The sequence below is a fragment of the Anopheles coustani genome, chromosome 2 (genome assembly GCF_943734705.1).
Source record: "Anopheles coustani chromosome 2, idAnoCousDA_361_x.2, whole genome shotgun sequence".
Classification (NCBI taxonomy): domain Eukaryota; kingdom Metazoa; phylum Arthropoda; class Insecta; order Diptera; family Culicidae; genus Anopheles; species Anopheles coustani.
The window spans coordinates 64,177,090-64,196,984 of record NC_071289.1 but is presented as its reverse complement, the minus strand read 5'-3'; the positions used below and the strand labels follow the sequence as shown (position 1 = coordinate 64,196,984).

Here is a 19,895-nt window from a genome sequence, read left to right as displayed (position 1 = left end):
AGTTACAAGGTTCGAAACATGTCCCTGGTAAGACTTTAATTATTTCTTAATCAATTTACATTTTGCTATTTAACAATAGTATGTTTGTTTTCAATCTTTCCAATAGTGTGGCACGTGTATCTCTGGTGTTGTGTATCAATAGAACTCTCTCAGCTAGCCGATGGTCAAGTGTGTGAAGGGGGGCTTTGCACGATTCCACGACTCAACACGACACAAAACGGATGGGCGCGCAATATTGTTTCGGCGATTGTAGAGACTAAGTCATCCACATATTGTCAGATCATCATCCAAAATGTGACACTTCCGGATACTCCAGGTGCGGTGGCGTCGTTTGTGCAAATAATGTCTGCTTTCACAGCCGAATTGACATTCCGCAAGTACTACGAGCGAGTATTCCACGCACCTCGAGATACTGAGGTACAAACTATTGTTTTAGCCGGTGCCCCTGTGCTGCAGGAGATCCAGATCCAGAAAAATAGTCACATACTTTATTTAAATATTTACGAAACTGCCTTGAGCCAGTTTTCTCAAGGATTGAAATACCTCGCAAGCCTTATAGTTTTGTATGCTCCGAGAAATCAGTTCACTCATTTTACACTCGCATCGTTCTCCAGCACTCAGAGGCTCTCAAGCATGGACTTAAGCGACAACAAAATCAATCTTTTAGTCGGCACAAACCATACTGTTAGCATTGAAGCAATCAATATGGCATATAATCGACTCACATCATTGGATATGTCATTCTTTGGACAAATAGCAAATCTTACCATTCTTGATCTGTATAACAATCAAATCATACGAGTTGACAGTACATTCCCGGTAAAGTTTCTGACACTGAAAAAATTGTACTTAACCAACAATCGACTGACATCGTTTCAACCACAAGCGGTCTCATTTCCTGAGTTGCGGATGCTTTCTTTGGGAAGTAATAATTTAACTTCCATTCCACGAAATCTCGTCAACTATGCTACGCTGGAGTTTCTGGACTTAGGGAAGAATAAATTAACGGACGTGGATCTGTCTTCCATACGACAAGCGAAGAAGCTCATCGTGTTGGATCTCAACGAAAATAAGATCACATCCCTATCGGCTTCGAGTCCGCTCAAGCACGATGCGCTGGAAATACTCACCGTCAACAGCAACGAGCTTGTTCAGGTCAATTTCACAGGATGTACCTTTTCGAGTTTAGATACCATCTCTCTGGAATATAACCGATTAACCAGCGTGCCGTCAAACGTGTTTCAACTTTTTCCTGTGGTAAAGTTGATGATGACCGGCAACCCAACAAGCTGTGAAAGTGCGGTGAAATTTAAGAAACAACTAGTTAACGGTACACTGAGGCTAAATACCGTTCTGAGAGATACATCCTGTCGGGAACATGAAAGCGAAATAGAAATCAACAGCTGGTCGAAAATTTGCTGCGTCAAATAGACATAAACATCGCTGTAAGCTCAATTTTAGATCACATAAATTGTTGAAAAACCAAAAAATCACAAGGCGTCAGAATATCTTGAAGCGTTAGAGGGCTTGAATAAGAGAAAGAAACCTAAAACGAAAGGAGCCCGTCACGGTTGGCGGACCAACCCGAAGTGATCCTTATTTAACGTATCAGAGCTGTTACATGAGTTTAAACACCTTAGTTTGTTGGAATCTCCACCCATAAAACTTATTGAAAGAAGATGTTGAATTAAATGTTTGATTTTTAATTCTTTATTCCACTCGACCACAAATGAAGTAAAAAGGTAAATTTAGCAGTGTTGTTGTATCGATGTTGTATCAAGTATGTGGCATAAGTATTCAAGTGTCAGTGGTAAGACTTTTCATATATCTACTCGATCTCGATGTTGATTTACGTTGTTTTTAAACAAGAATCTTTCATTTATTCTATTTTCAATTTTTAGAAACTTTTGTATTTTGGGAATAAAAAAATACTTTATTATCCTAGCCCGTTAAAATACATAATTAACAAATAACAGATTAAAACTGGCGGACCGTCACGACGACGCGTGCTGAAACAAGGTGCGATGGTGAGTCATCGTTCGTCCAAGTTATCTCTAGCCTCACAGAGCAACTTAAAATTCCAGAAGTATCTTCTTCTTGGCGTCATGCCTGCCCGTTAAGGGCTTACAAGACTTTTTTCCTTTCTGTACGTGGATAGTCAGTCCTTTCGTACAGGGAAGTGTTCGGTCTCGGTTGGGATTCGAACTCACGCCGCCGAGGCTCATGGGCCGCTCATGAGCAGAGTTATCTATCCTCTTTCTTGACGACAACCGCATCATACGAGTTGAGAGCGCAACGTCGATCAAGCTGCCTTAGTTTGACCACACTTCCGAGAGGTTTTACAAATGCCGTTCGAAGTCTCTTGCATTACGATTTAATCAACTGACGTACGTCGATCTCTCATTTGTGCGAAACATGAAAAGTCTCAAAACTTTGATAATATCTCTTAATAAGATATTGCCTCTGCGTTCGCAAGCAGTCCGATCAAACTTGATGCACTCAATGCCATTTGGCTTAGCAGCAACAGTGTGAAGAATGTGATTTTTTTTATGTGGTACGACATCCCCAAGTGGGACAAGGCCTCTCTCCGAAGAGACATCCGTCAGCCGTTCGTAATACCGGGGAATTTTACGGGATGTTATTTTCCGAATATTCATACCATCTTATTAGACTACAATATGTTGACAAACGTACCAGCAAATGTTTGCAAGCCGTTCCCTAAAGTCCTAGAGAAAATTTGGGACGTTACAGGCAACAAGTGGCCAGAGGTAGACTGCTATTGACGTTGGAATAGAGTTTTGGAGAGTGTCTGAAAAACGAAGCAAAAGTAGAAGCCAAAAACCAGGTATAATAAAACGCATGACCAAAGACAGTAGCGTGTCGATAAACAACATGTAGCCAGGTTGCCATCATGTCGTAGAATAACAGGGGTTGTGAGTTTTGCATCACAAGGCATAACTCGGATAAAATACCAGTAAGAAACCTCTATAACATTGACCATCCAAAGTGCTACAAATGTCACATTCTCAATTTTAATTTTAATAAAAACTGTTTTAGCGCATGCTAAAACTCACGTCTTCTACTTCTTTCTCCTTCGGTGGTTCTCATGGAGTGGTGATGGACTCTCCTGCCTTCTAATCAACATCGCTCTGGAAGGTGTCATGAGGAGCGCGGGCTTCGACATCCGTGTCACGATTTTCACCGGCTCGCTCCAATTCCTCGGCTTCGCGGATGACATCGACATTATCGGGCGGAACCCTACCAGGATTAGATTAATGATCAATGCGACGAAAACAAAGTACCTGGTCGTTGGAGGCTCTGACAGTGACAGAGTCAAGCTGGGGAGCAGTATATCAGTGGACGGTGACGAACTTGAGGTAGTAGAGGAGTTTTGCTACCCCGACACTATCTTAACCTGCGAAATCTGGGGGCACATTATTCAGGGGAATCGTGCCTACTATGGGTTCCACAAACTCCTGAGGTCCAGAAGGCCGGTCGTTTTCTATGGGCATGAATCTTGGACTCTTATGCTTACGGAAAACGTCTATGTCTTGTAGTTTTGGAGCGGTGCGTGCTCCGATCTATCTTTGGTGTGTGTGTGTGAGCAGGGCGTGTGAAGGAAAAGGATGGTCCACAAGCTAGACGGGCTGTATGGCGGGCCGAACATCTTGACGGTGACAAAGGTCGACACTATTCGTTGATTGGGACATGTCATGAGGATGCCCCACCAATAAGGTGCTCATCAGCGACCCACCCGGCACAAGACGACGAGAAGCTCAGCGAGCTCGGTGAATGGACAAGTTGAGCAGAACCTGAGGGACATCGGATGCGACCGGGAGGAGAGCTGCAGCTATGGATCGAGCTACCTTGAGAATGAATGGTGACCAGACCAGGTTAGCACCACGTGCTCAACTGTGAGCGGGCCAGAAAGGAAGAAGATGAAGATACCCTTGGATCTTTCAGGAAGTAACAAACGCAGTGGCGTCTCGTGAGAAAATGAGATGGGTGGGCATCTTCAAAAGGCAAAAAGTAATACCTACTTAGGTAAACCTTATAACGTGGTTTATTAGAACCAGAACGGCATGATACAGGACGACGAATTTGGTCAGGATGTTAAGTGAAAGAATAGTTTGAGGAACCGTGAATGGTCTATTTAGTTCTGCAATCTTTAATTGCTACTAAATGAATCTACCTGAAAAATGAGTTTAACAGATCATCTACGATGTCCTGGTCAGTGTCGATGCACAAATGGACTGGTAATTTCACGCTAAATATAACAATGCTGTGCACCAGCAGTATTACCCAGTCCAGCGTGGCTGCTGAGACATTTTTTAATCAGCTTTCAATTGGTGACTATATTTACGTGTTTGTTTCCTCGATTTTATTCCAAAGTTTTATTTTCTTCCAAATTTACTTCACGAACGCCAATATCTACTCGATAAACATATCCGCGGTTAGTCAATGTCTGTGAATCAAATTCTTATTTGGCAAGTCAGACTCACCTCGGGTCCGGCCTGGGTACAATCTAATGTGCACGGGAAAGGCACCTATTCATTGACAATTTCACATGGACGCATTCAACACATGCACGAGAGAACTAATGTGTGCATATACGATTGGCTACTGCACTGGCGGAAGTCCCCATCCGTAAACAAAACTGATTGACTTTCCAACTGGAACTCTTGCTATTACGAAAACTACCGCTTCTTCACCGTTCGTAATGAGAATTGTAATATGAGACTGTGGTTAAGAAAACTGTTTTTATTTGATTAAAGAAGCTCGTTTGTAGCAGCGGTGCACCAGCAGAAAAGCCCAGCGCAGCGCTGTAAAGCGTTAAGTAGATTTTGAACGCAACTGTTCCGGGTGGAAATCACAATACCATAACTTAACAAATAATTTTGTGATTCATTTTAAAAATTCATGACTGTGCAGTGCACAGGTTGCTCAGGTGGACGACACGCCACTGGACAAACGAAATAAATAAATCAAAAGTGGCAATCAGTCGCCAGACGGTTATTTTCAATAATATAAACGAGAAGTCGTGTGAAGTCGAATTATTCCTTTTTGAGACCATCCATTAATGTTTTCGCTGTTTTTGCAACTGTCTGGTTTAATGAAAAGATGTATCGCTCATCAACGCAAATGCATTGAAAATATTAAACGGAGCAGAACATTTTGTTTCGAAAATGTGCGGGCAAAGTGAAAACCTTCGCTTAAAACAGTATTCAGCTCATTAAATAGCGGAAAGTCTAGTAATGCAAACAGAAAAAAAACATGTCCCTAATGGACTTGTTAGGATTAAAACACCATTTATTCTGCTTCGAATGAATCATGAGAGGAGTATTATCTAAAGACGTATTATAAACTAGCCTAGATGCCACAATTGCGAAAAAAGGCTGGATGGTTGGGTATAAAACCATTCGCGTGTAGCATTCCCTCTGCATTCAAACATAAATTATGGCGTTTAAATCTCCCATAAGTTTCAGTGGTAAGACATCTTCTCAATCGATGTTGTGTGTTTTTGGCTAGAATGTTTGAATGTTGTTTGTTATTTTTCACAGTGTGGCACTTTTATTTCTGGTCTTGTTTGTCTGTTAATAATTTTTATCCGGAAGTTGACGGCCAATTGTGTAGTAATGATGGTTCGCTAACTTGCACGATTCCACTACTCAACACGACACAAAACAGATGGGCGCGTAGTATCGAGTCGGCATTGGAACAGAAAAACACAATGATCATCATTCAAAAAGTGATTCTTCCGGATGCTCCAGGTGCGATGGCGTCGTTTGTGCAAATAATGTCTACTTTCACAGCCGAATTGACATTCCAGAAGTACTACGATCGAGTATTCTACATATCTCGAAATGCAGAAGTCGAAACTGTTGTAATGTGGGAAGCGCCTGTGCTGGAGGATATTCAGATCCAGCCAAATAACCACATACGGAATTTCTACATTCCCAACACTGCTTTAAGACAGATTCCTCAAGGATTGAAATATCTTGCAAAATTAAATTGGCTACAAGCTTCGGCGAATCAGTTCACTCAATTTACACTTGCATCGTTCTCCAGTACACAGAGGTTTTCACGCATGGATTTAAGCGACAACAAAATCAATGTTCTAGTCGGCACAAACCATACTGTTAGCATTGAAACTCTCAATATCGCACGTAACAGACTCACATCATTGGATATGTCATTTTTCGGACAAATAGCAAATCTTTTAGTTCTGTATCTGGTCAATAATCAAATCATACGTGTTGAAAGTACAACCCAAGTAAGGTTCCCAGCGCTGAAGGAGTTGATGTTAAACAGCAACCGACTGACATCATTTCAACCACAAGCGGTGTCGTTTCCGGCTTTGCAGAAACTCTTCTTGACTGGCAACAATTTGACTTCCATTCCGCGAAATCTCGTCAACTATCCCTCCCTCGAACTACTGGGTTTGACAGGGAATAAATTAACACGTGTTGATCTGTCGTCGATACGACAAGCGAAGAAGTTGACCGAGTTAGATCTGGATGGAAATAAGATCACATCCCTCTCGGCCTCGAGTCCGCTCAAGCACGATGCGCTGCAAATACTGATTGTCGATAGGAACGAACTTGTTCAGGTGAATTTCACGGGATGTACCTTTCCGAGTTTAGATACCATCTCTCTCGCTCATAACCGACTAACCAGCGTCCCTTCGAACGTGTTTCAGCTATTTCCTACGGCGAAATTATACTTATTCAAGAACCCAACAAGCTGTGAAAGTGCGGAGAGATTTAAGACACGACTGGTCAATCGAACACTGACTATGAATACCGTTGGAAGAGGCGCTTTCTGCATGGAAAATGAAAGCTTTATAAAAGTTGACAGTAAACTGAATATTTGCTGCGCCAAATAGAAGCAAACCGGATTTATGATTGTTTAAATTTCCATGATTTCCATACTTTAACAAACAAGCTCCTGAATTGAATGGAATTATTCTCGCTGCACCAGCTCTGGTGAGGTGGTTGAAAGGTAATGGTAGCACTTTGAAGAGCCCCTAAATAAATGGGGATATTATGATTGGGAGTATGGACGTGGAAGTCGAATGAATGAGTTTATGTTGAATGAAAGTTGCTGTCATCTATGTGCACCTCACATGTGAATCTAACACGTCCTTGAAAATTCGGAGGCTCATCTTCGTTAGAAATCGCTCCTTCTGTAGTCTACGCAAGTGGCTACGATCCGGTCGAGTCTCCCGGCGAACAAAACTGACGCTTCAACGGACTCTAATAAAGCCTGTTATACTCTATGGACATGAGACATAGACCTTACTGGAAAGAGATCTACACGGTATTTTTCAACGCAAGATGCTACGTTCGATCTTCGGAGGAGTACGGGACGCAGATGGCGCTGCGGATGGCGAGGGGGATATGAAATTGAATCAATCGAACATCTTTCCATGCAGACGGTTAACGTCGCTCCATGATTTTCTGAAATTAATTTAAAATAAGAAGAAAAAAGCTTGATATTCAAAACATGTGCAATTTATACAATTTGTATTAAGTTATCAGCAAGACGTACAAAGAAAATGGAAAAAAAGAGATTGATCGTGCAGTGACAATGGAAGCAAAGCTCTACGAAAAGTTATCCAAACTTGTTTTCCCTTTAACGACTCTTAGTTTTACAAAAATACTCTGTTTCTTGAGCAATTTTACTAGAACTCTACCAGCTTGTTCAAGTGATACGTTTTGAATGTTCCATATTCCATATAGAACTCATTGGAAAGCAGTTATTCTTCCTAGTCTTACCCATACCCAGAATATCAGTCTTACCCCGATATTTTTTCTACACTACTTTATCTGACAGCGATAGCTTACTATTTCTGGTTGATCATATCTAGTGGACATTGTTCAACTTTGTAACTCACTCAGTTCTCGCTAGCATCATTTGCTCGTAACCAAAGGCTCTGGTGACTGTGGGTCTAAGCGACAACAAAATCAACTTTTGAACGGCTCAAATCATACGGTTTTTATTGAAATAATAGGAAGTGATGTGCTGCTAACTGTGCACATGTCACTCGACTTAAGTTGGTAAACCAAGTGACAGTCCTGGAGCAGTTACAATTCGATAACAATAGAATCACATCTTATGATGTGTAAGATCACTTTCTTTGTACCAAACTCAGCTAACCGTTCCATGACACTGTATACGTTACAAAACGCACCGCGTCGTATGGATTTGAAGATATACAAGAAAAGTTGAGTGATAGCACACAGGTATATGATCCTTTTCTGGTACCAGGTACTTTCCTATTCCAAACCAACTGTAGCATAAGTCGATGCTGGAAATACGTGCCAAATTGAGTGATGCATTTGTATCAACTCGATACTAAACAAGTAAGTAAATAGAAATTTGACAAACAAATCGCACCTACAAAGGTTGAGTTGTTTTTCAGTAAACATCAATTTGAAAAATTGAGGACAGCAACACCTGGTGCAATCATAAGCTTATCCTTAGTGCTTCGACGAGTGTCCGATAAACGAAGCAAAAGTAGAAGTCAACAAGCAGTTGAAGATGTGTTACATCAAATACAGATTTAGAAAACAAGACAGTGATCAGTCGAATCGTAAGCAGGCAAAGAATTTTCCACAGAACAGATATCAGTTGTATTGGCCAAGACTTTATAATTTGCCTGAGTATTGTGGAAAGGCCCTTAGCCGTAGGGATACTACTTCGAATAAACATGATTTGAAGTTTGTTTGGAAATATTGTACCTATTTCAAAGAAAAACGTATAAAATTTCAATCATTACATCTGGTGATCAATAAAAATCTCATACAAATTGAAAAAAAGCACAAAAAAAGTAAAAAAGATTGTCTTATGATCTGCTTGTTCCATTTATTGAATTATTGTTAATCTGTCGATGCACATTGAAACGCACATGCACATTAACTTCCATTGGTAAAATTTGAATAAGAATTAGCTTCGGTTTTTTGAGGGGCGAATCTATTTTTTATCTAAATTGTCAGATTGTGGGTGTTTGTTACAGTTGAAAAATATTTATTGGCATAAATAGTATTTTATGTAAAGCATTTTTTCAAAATAAAATAGAAAATGCATCTTGCCTAAACATAGGCATGCTAGAATATTTTACTATTGTACACAAATTTGGTGAAAGATTGTCTGGATAAGTGTGAATTTACAATCTACAGCCAAACAACAGACTTTCATACTCGTTATCAACGGAAGTCACATGGTCGGTTATTGCTATATAATGAGATTTTATTACATCCAATTATTTTAATCACCACATTAAACATGCATTACAGCGTGGCCTGGTCGACTATAAAAGACAGGGCAGAGAATTCTTGTTTTTGAACTTTCAAGCATGCAGTTACATGGTTCGAAACGTGTCAGTGGTAGGACTCTTAACATTTCTCAATTAATATGATTTGTCATTTAACAAGACTTTGATGTTTGTTCGTTTTCAATATTTCCAACAGTGTGGCAAGTGTATCTCTGGTGTTGTGTATCAATAGAACTCACTCCACTAGCTGATAGTCAAGTGTGTGGATGGGGGCTTTGCACGATTCCTCGACTCAACGCGACACAAAACGGATGGGCGCGCAAAATTGTTTCGGCGATTGAACAGGCACAGTCAATGATCTTCATCCAAAATGTGACACTTCCGGATGCTCCAGGTGCGATGGCGTCGTTTGTGCAAATAATGTCTACTTTCACAAAGGATTTGACAATCCGCAAGTACTACGATCGAGTATTCTACACACCTCGGGATACCGAGGTTGAAACTGTTGCTTTATACGATGCCCATGTACTGCAGGAGATCCAGATCCAGCCAAATAGTCACGTACGTGATTTGATCATTTACAATACTGGTCTGAGTCAGTTTCCTCAAGGACTGAAACACCTTACAAGACTTAATGTTCTGTATGCTTCGAAGAATCAGTTCACTCAATTTACACTTGCATCGTTCTCTAGTACACAGAGGTTGACACGTATGGAGTTAAACGACAACAAAATAAGTCTTCTAATCGGCACAAACCATACTGTTAGCATTGAAACTCTCAATATGGCAGTTAATCGACTTACCACTGTGGATATGTCATTCTTTGGTCAAATAGCAAATCTTTCCGTTCTGTATCTGGTTAACAATCAAATCATACGAGTTGAAAGTACAATTCCAGTAAAGTTTCCGGCACTGCTGCAATTGATCTTGAACAACAATCGACTGACATCTTTTCAACCACAAGCAGTGTCTTTTCCGGCACTTCAGAAGCTCTTTTTGACTGGCAACAATTTGACTTCCATTCCGCGAAATCTCGCCAACTATCCCTCCCTCCAGCTACTAGAATTGAGAGTGAATAAATTAACACGCGTTGACCTATCGTCTATACGACAAGCGAAGGAGCTTTTTATGTTAGATCTGGATGGAAATAAGATCACATCCCTCTCGGCCTCGAGTCCGCTCAAGCACGATACGCTGAAGATACTCACTGTCAACAGGAACGAACTTGTTCAGGTGAATTTCACAGGATGTACCTTTCCGAGTTTAGATACCATCTCTCTGGAATATAACCGACTCACCAGCGTGCCATCGTACGTGTTTCAGCTGTTTCCTTCGGTACGGTTATTCATGGACGGAAACCCAACAAGCTGTGACAATGCGGTGAAATTTAAGAAACAACTATTAAATGATACACTGATGCTAAATACTGTTGGGAGAGGAGCATCCTGTCGGGAACATGAAAGTCCAATAGAAATTAACAGCTGGTCGAATGTTTGTTGTGTCAAATAGACATAGACATCTGTAAAGTCCCATGGGGTAAACTCACATTCAGCGCACAAAAGTCGTTGATGATCAAACATTTAGACAGCGTCAGAAGAAATTATTGCATCAGAGTTCTTGATTAACAGAAGGCATCCTAAAACGGTAAGCGTTCGTCACGTTCGTCACCAAGTGATCCTGAATTTGGCAAATGTGATAAATTAATTCTAAGGGTTTACATATGCATGGTTTCTGCTGAACCTATAAAGGATACTACATGAGTTTACACATCGTAATTTATTAAAATCCCCAGCCATAAATGTGATGGAAACAAAATATTGAATGAAATGTCTGATTTTAAAAGAAACCATACAACTAAAACACAAATGAGGCAAACAGATAAATGAAGATGTGTTATGGTAGGGAGATCCTTTATGTTACGCTTATTCGCTAGATATGAAAGTGAGATGCATATTTTATTATATCCTTTAAAACATTTTATGATTTGTACGGGTAAACTTATTATGAACAATTTCGTTTCGTATGCGCTTTCACGTTCAGTAATGGAAAATATAATGTACTCACCCGCGTTTGCGAATGTTTGATGATCCAATTTGCTGGAGGAGTCGCTGTCAAACAACAACCGACTGACATCTTTTCAACCTCAAGCGGTTTCATTTCCTGTACTGCAAATACTTTCCTTGGGAAGAAATAATTCCATCCTCCATTCCGCGAAATCTCGTCAATTATCGTACACTGAAGTCACTGGGCTTAGGGGAGAACAACTTAACGCTCGTGGATTTATCGTTCATAAGACAAGCGAAGGAGCTTATCGTGATAGACCTCAATGGAAATAAGGTCACATCCTTATTGGCTTCGAGTCCTCTCAAGCACGATGCGCTAAGAGTACTGAATGTTAACGACAACGAGCTTGTTCAGGTGAATTTCACTTCACTTTGTACTCTTTCCTATGGTAGTGTTAAACATAGCCGGCAACCCAATAAGATGTGACAGTGCGATGAAGTTTAAGAAAAAAAAACAAACTAATTAATGGTACACTTTATTAAATATTAAAATACCGTTGGAAAAAGCAGATCCTGTCGGGAACATGAAAGCATAATAGAAATGAACAGCTGGACGAATGTTTGATGCGTCAAATAGACATAAACATTTGTGAAAATAAATGGGGGTAAACTCACTTTCTGCTCACAAAAATCACTGATGATCAGAAAATCAGAAGGCGTCGTATTATGAATTTAATAAGATCAAGAGGACTGATCCACCAATTGATCAATTCAATCAATCCTTCATGAATTGATATAATTGAGTTTTCGCGTGCAAAGGAAAGTTTTTCTTTTTTCTTTCTTTTTTAACCATTGGTGTTCGCGTTTTAAATGTTCGATCTGAGTTGGATAGAACAAATATGATCTCTGTTTTGATCCATTTGGTAAAAAAAAATGCTCAGGATAAAAAGTTGTTTTCCGAAGATCGATAAAATAAATTTACGTGGAAGGAAAACTGCCATTTATAAATCCTTGGACCTTCAAAGAGTTGGAACTTTTGGAATAAATGGAACTAAAGTAGAATTAAACATCCGAACGGTTGTTTATAGTATATATTTAAATAATAATAAAAAAAAAACAGTTAGTATGAAGACATCGTCAGTGGAAGTGAAATAGCATGTGAAATAAATTAATCATTGAGTGATCCCTTTTTAAACTCTGATATTTTACAAGAGAATAGTTTTACCAGTTCTTTTAGCTTGATAGCGTGGGATCAGACTCGGAATAATAAGGCTTTGAGGACATTATATAATTTGTTCCAAGAGCTGGTAGAAACTCGGCTCGACCAGTTGAGTGATTAAAACACCATTAATTCTTTGTCAAAAGCAACAAGCGTCTAATATTAGCTAATGACGCATTATTACTCAATCAATTCGCCACGTACAATGGTTGCGTACCAAACCATGAGCAACACATTTCAGTCTAGATATAAACATCAAGTATGTGGCTTAAGTATTCACGTGTCAGTGGTAAGACTCTTCATGTATATATTCAATCTCGGTGTTTACATTGTTCTTCATCAAGAATCTTTCATCTATTTCATTTTCGATAGTGTGGCATGTATATCTCTGGTCTTGTGTATCAATGATCAGCTCTCCGCTAGTTGATTGTCAATTATGTGAAAATGATAGCTACGACTATTGCACTATTCCTGGACTCAACACTACGCAAAATGGTTGGGCACGCAGTATTGTCGCAGCGCTGAAACAGGGACGCGCATCGATCTCTATCGAAAAGGTAGCGCTTCCCGTCTCACCAGGTGCGATGACATCGTTCGTCCAAGTCATCTCTAGCCTCACAGAGCAACTTATATTCCAGAAGTATCATGAGCGTGTATTCTACATATCGCATGACACCGCAGTAGAATTTCTATTTATTTACAACGCTCTTCTATTAGAGGAGTTTCAGATTCAGCCAAACGGTCACTTGCGTCAACTCACACTGATCAGAACTAATATCAAACGTTTACCACAAGGGTTACGGAGCCTGACACACCTGGTGGTGTTGGATGCTAATTTCGGTAACCTCACCCAGTTGGCTCTTGGCTCTTTTTCTAGTACCCAAAAATTATCATCTGTAGATGTCAGTGGGAACAGAATCAGTCTCCTAGTTGGTTCAAATCATACCGTTAGTATCGAAATACTAAATATCGGTCAAAATCATCTCAAAGTAGTGAATATGGCCGTTTTTGAAAAAATATCAGGTCTATCTATCCTCTTTCTTGACAACAACCGCATCATACGAGTAGATAGCGCAACGTCGATCAAGCTGTCTGCTCTTCAAAAGTTGTACTTGTCAAGTAATCAATTGACAACATTCCAAGCAAATGTGGATAATTTTCCAGCGTTAACCATACTCAATTTAGATAGGAACAGCTTGACTACCCTTCCGAGAGGTTTTATGAAATGCCGTTCGATCAAGTCTCTTGCGTTAAGATTTAATCAATTAACGTACATTGATCTCTCATTTCTGCGAAACATGAAAAATCTTGAAACGTTGATAATATCTTATAATAAGATCACCTCTGTGTTCGCAAGCAGTCCGATTACACTTGATGCACTCAATGCCATTTGGCTTAGCAGCAACATCGTAAAGAATGTGAATTTTACGGGATGTTATTTTCCGAATGTTCATACCATCTTATTAGATTACAACATGTTAATAAAAGTACCAGCAAATGTGTTTAAACAGTTTCCTAAAGTTTCACTGAATCTAGCAGGAAATGTTTTAACGTGCGAAGATTTGGAGCGATACAAGCAACAAGTGGCCAGAGGTAGACTGCTATTGGCGTTCGAATGGAGTTTTAGAGAGTGTCTGATAAACGAAGCAAAAGTAGAAGTCAACAACCAGTTGAAGGTATGTTGTACTAAATAAAACAGATTATCCAATACATTAGCGTGTCGCTCAACGACATAAGCAGACATCATGTCGTAGCATATCAGGTTAAGTGAGTTTTGCTTCATATAAAACATCCTGAATAAAATACCAGTTAGAAATCTCGATAACTTCGATTTGTTAAACTTATGATGTATTTGTGTTTTGTGGCTAATTCATTTGTTCCAATGTTCCTGCAAGGTACTGTTGAGCATATTATTCGAATTTTAGAATTTCGTGAAAAAAAGGTTATACCCTCTGTATCATTGCAACGAAAAGTTACCAAAATGTAGAACCGATTTGGACCAATCATGCCAGACCTACGCGACGGAAAAAGGACTACGGATGCAAACTCGGTGCGCCTCATGAGCGCCAGAGCTCACCACCTCGACGGCGTGGGTTCGAATCCCAACCAAGACCGGACCCCCCCCTGTACGAGAGGACTGACTATCCACGTACGTACAACAGGGAAAATAGTCTCGTAAGCCCTTAACAGGCAGGGATGACCAAAGAGGTCGTTACGCCAAAAAGAAGAAGAAGAAGAATAGTTATTAATAAAACAATTGTAAAATTTCAACTACTAAACCTGATGATCACTAAAAAAAATTCACACATACTGATAAAAATATTAAAAATAAAAATATTAAAATGTAAAAATATTGAAATAATAAAAAATGGAATCGCATTAAAACGCTAAAATTATGATTTTATCATTTTACCGGAATCAATCGAATGTAATTATATAAGATAAACCTGTCGATTTTTTAATGACGAATCTATTTTTCATCTAAAATCTTAGATTGAGGATTCTTGCACTGAATTAAACACACATGAAATACTATTTACACAATATAATTAGCAAAACGAGTGTTTAATTTAACGCATTGTTTAATATTGAATGGAAAATGCTACTTTCCTAAACATCGGTATGCTAGAATGTTATTTGATTGTGCACAAATTTGATCTGAGATATATGTCCACACCCATTGCTTCGTCAAAGATTTTTTGGTTAAGTGTAAATTTGCAGCTAGCAGCCAAACAAATGCCTTTTATGCATTTTAGAGACAGTCCGTACCCATGAGTCAAGAAGGAACAAGATAAGAGGAGAAGCATCAAATAGTTACAAACACAACTTTTGCACTCTGTAGCAAGCAGTTGGAAGTAAATAAAAAATTTGTGATTTTCTATACATTACCCCGAAATTCCTGAAAATTCTTTTAAATATTCCATGCCGTAAGAGAGTGTTTGTAATAATGCTCGCTATAAATGGAAGTCACATGCTCGAGTATTAGTGTATAATGATGGTTTATTATATAAGATAATTTAATTACCATATTAAAGATGCATTAGAACGTGGCGTGGTTGACTATAAAAGACAGGGTAGAGAGTTCTTGTCTTTTTAACTTTCTAGCATGCAGTTACAAGGATCGACACGTGTCAACGGTAGGATTTTATATATTTCTCAATCAATTTACCTTTTGTTCTTAAACGAAAATTTATCGTTTGTTTGTTTTCAATACTTCCAATAATAGTGTGGCACGTGTATCTTTGGTGTTGTGTATCAATAGAACTCTCTTCGCTAGTTGATGGTCAACTATGTGGATGGGGGCGTTGCACGATTCCACTAATCAACACAACACAAAACGGATGGGCGCGCAGTATTGTTTCGGCGATTGAACAAACACAGTCAGTGGTCATAATCGAAAATGTGACACTTCCGGATGCTCCAGGTGCGGTGGCGTCGTTTGTTCAAATAATGTCTACTTTCACAAAGGACTTGACATTCCAGAAGTACTACGAGCGAGTATTCTACACACCTCGAGATACCGAGGTAGAAACAGTTGTTTTGGTCTATGCCCCTGTGCTGCAGGAGATTCAGATCCAGCCAAATAGTCACATACATGATTTGAGCATTCGCAACACTGGCCTGAGCCAATTTCCTCAAGGATTGAAATACCTTACTAGACTTAAAGTTTTGTATGCTCCTAGAAATCAGTTCACTCAATTTACACTTGCATCGTTCTCCAGTACACAGAGGTTGTTACTTACGCACTTAAACGACAACAAAATCAATGTTCTAGTCGGCACAAACCATACTGTTATCATTGAAACTCTCAATATGGCAAATAATCGACTCACCACCGTGGATATGTCATTCTTTGGTCAAATAGCAAATCTCTCCTTACTAGATCTGGATAACAATCAAATCATACGAGTTGATAGTACGATTCCAGTAACGTTTCCGGCACTGAAGGAGATCATGTTAAACAACAACCGACTGACATCTTTGCTACCACAAGCGGTTTCATTTCCTAAGCTGCAGGAGCTTTCCTTGGTAAATAATAATTTATCCTCCCTTCCGCGAAACCTCGTCAACTATCCTACACTGGAAATGCTGGGTTTAGGGAAGAACAACTTAACGCGCGTGGATTTATCTTTCATACGACAAGCGAGGAAGCTTATCATGTTGGATCTCAGTGGAAATAAGATCACATCTCTATCGGCTTCGAGTCCGCTCAAGCACGATGCGCTAAGCGTACTGAGTGTTAACGACAATGACCTTGTTCAGGTGAATTTTACGGGATGTATCTTTCCGAGTTTAGCTACCATTGTTTTAGATAATAACCGCCTGGCTAGCGTCCCTTCGAACGTGTTTCTACTCTTTCCAACGGTAGTGTTAATGATGGCCGGCAACCCAACAAGCTGTGATAGTGCGGTGAAATTTAAGAAAAAACTAATTAATAGTACACTGACGCTAAATACCGTTGGAAAAGGCAGATCCTGTCGGGAACATGAAAGTCCAATAGAAATTAACAGCTGGTCGAATGTTTGCTGCGTTAAATAGACTTATACATCTCTAATGTTGGGTCACCGGAAACTAATTTTCTGTTCTCAAAAATCACTGAAAATCAGAAAATCAGAAGGCGACAGAAGAATTTTAATCTCTTTGCGATCAGAAAATAAATAACCTATTGGACACTTCTTCACACCAATTTTTACACCATTTCTTCACACCTGGTCTCGGTAGAAACAAAAATGACTCTATATTCACATTTCTGTTTTGCTTTTCAAGGCATGCATTGTCGTGGTTTCTAGGAATCAGAAATACTTTTTTGTTTGTCATATTATGCTCAATTTATAAATGTTCAAAGCCATCCCGCTAGCTCTTACCGCCTGGACGGTATTCGGGATTCAAAGATAATTTCCATTCACTGGCAACAGCATCTGTCAAAGGAAAAAGAACGGGATAAGAAGAAAAGCATCAAATAGTTACAAACACAACTTGTCCACTCCGTAACAAGCAGCAGGAAATATAAAGTAAATTTGTGATTTTCTATACATTACCCCGAAATTCCTAAGAATTCTTTTAAATATTCCATGTCGTAAGAGAGTGTTTGTAACATTGTTCGTTATCAATGGAAGTCACATGATCGAGAATTACTAAATAATGATGGTTTATTATATCAGATAATTTAATTACCATATTAAAGATGCATTAGAACGTGGTGTGGTTGACTATAAAAGATAGCGTAGATTTCTTGTTTTTTCAACTTTCAAGCATGCAGTTAAATGATGATAATGAGTCCCACCTCTTACCCCAACACAGGTTTGAGAATGGCGGTTATCTTAAGATATTTGACGATCACGAAGTGGTGGGATCAAAGTGACCCTTCACGAAAAAGACTACTCAGCTCTCTTTTCCTTGCGTACAGCGATTAACACAACTTCCAAAAGATAGAAATCTATCTCCTATTCGTGTAGCCGGTATCTTCCTTGTCCAACATATGGAGGGGAGTTACCACTTTCCAGGATTTGCAAATTAAGCAAACCTTATCCGTGAGACAATTGGTCGCGTCGAAAAAATCATCAATGGATGAATTCGAGGCGCCTGTCACGTGATTGCACAAGAGCGACTGATGCAGTTCCTACAGAAAGATCAACTTCAAATTTCCACTTTTACGCGCGCGTGGCTCAAAGATATGTTGTTCCATTTTTTTATTTACATTTAAATTTGCAAAACAAAAATCTCATCATCATCATCTGTGAGATCGTGATGACAAATGCGATGCTTACAAACATTAAATTTCACAAAATACAACTTTGAGACATTACACATTCTACAGGGTTCTACTTAACAACCTGCTTAACGTACACGGCACACAAGCGCTTGAACTCGCGAACGTTTGCAGCCTCGGCAATCTCTCTTGGCATGCTGTTGTACCATTGTATACCTTTACAAAATAGTGAATTCCTGGCAAATACTGACGAAAAGTTCGACGTCCTGGGATCATGAGCCCTACGAGTGTTGTACCGGTGAACGTCAGAACCCCTAACTACTCTTTCTCCAAGATACCCCGGTAACAAGCCCCTCAGGAGTTTGAATATTAGTATCATAGTCTGATACACTATCCGCTGCTCTACCGACATCCATTGCAGGACATCCAGCATAACAGCAGACGGCGTGTACCGACTACAACACAACACTAACCTCATTACCCTATTTTTCACTTTTTGCAACCTTTTGAGCTGTGTCCGATTGCCGAGGAACAATATTGGTGGACAAAAATCAAAATGTGATGATATAATTGCTTTGTAGAGGTGAACTTTCCCAAAAAAATTTTGGTTGTTCCCCAGTCTACTTATCACACCACACTTCTTTGCCACCTTAGCGATGACCCCATCAATATGCGCACTGAATGTAAGTCCGTCGTCAAGAATGACTCCCAAATATTTGACCTGGGAGACTCGGTCAATTGGTTCCGTGTTGATGGCAATGGAAAGCTGGCCGATCCACGACATCACCATGTAGTGTATTTTACCAATGTTTAATGTGAATTTCTTGTATTTCAACCAGCCATCCAGAGCCACCAAGTCTGCATTTAAAAGGGACTCTGCCTGTTTCACGTCCTTTCGCGATATAAATATTACTGTGTCATCAGAAAACAGATTTATCTTGCAGGAACGTAAGACCTGCTTCATGTCATTTATGTACATGATAAACAAAATTGGTCCAAGAACACTTTCTTGTGGAACCCCAAGGGTGTTTTCAATGGGATCTGAAACAGATTTTTTGAAAATTGTCCTCTGGGATCTACCTGTCAGATAATCGCTGAACCAACTGAGTTCCCTCCCCTCAATACCGAATCGTTTAAGTGTTGTGAGCAACAAGGGTCTCGATATTGGTCCTTCCAACACCCCTCTCCATCGATTGGTTAATCAAATCCAGGAGCGTCTCCCCTGCCCCATGAAAGCAATCCTGCAAAGTTTTTGCATTTACATTTCCTATTCCTGCCGTTTTGGTCAGGTCAAAACATATCTGCCTAAGCTTGCTCATGTCTATTGGTTGAAAAGAAAATCTATGCCTGGGAGTATCAACTTGTCTCAGCTCGACTGATTCGTCTACCGTCGGAATGTTGCTGTTAACAAGTGTGACGTTATTCACAAAAAAGTTGTTGAACCATGCTGCGATCACCGCCTCATCGGACTCGAAACAGTTATCGAATTTCACGCATGAAGCGGTATTCTCGTCGGGTTTCAACATGCTTTTAAGAAGTTTTCAAAGTTCCCTACTATTACCCTGATGCTTGCTAATTTCCCTACTGAAGTATTCCTCACGAGTAGTTTTTAAAGACCTACTGTACTCGTTTCGTAGCTTAGTGTACTCACACCAATGTGAAGCCAGATTAGTCTGAACAAACTTT

The 19,895-nt window shown here is 39.7% G+C and overlaps 1 protein-coding gene across 1 annotated transcript in view; it reads left to right on the top strand.

The window, feature by feature from the left end:
• Window positions 1-19,895, top strand: part of LOC131264816 (leucine-rich repeat-containing protein let-4-like) — a 45,996-nt gene that overhangs the window by 4,303 nt on the left and 21,798 nt on the right. The window contains exons 2-3 of the mRNA XM_058267083.1: window positions 583-1,171; window positions 9,672-9,838. Of these exons, the coding sequence (XP_058123066.1) occupies window positions 583-1,171; window positions 9,672-9,838 (756 nt within the window). The remainder of the gene's footprint in view (window positions 1-582; window positions 1,172-9,671; window positions 9,839-19,895) is intronic.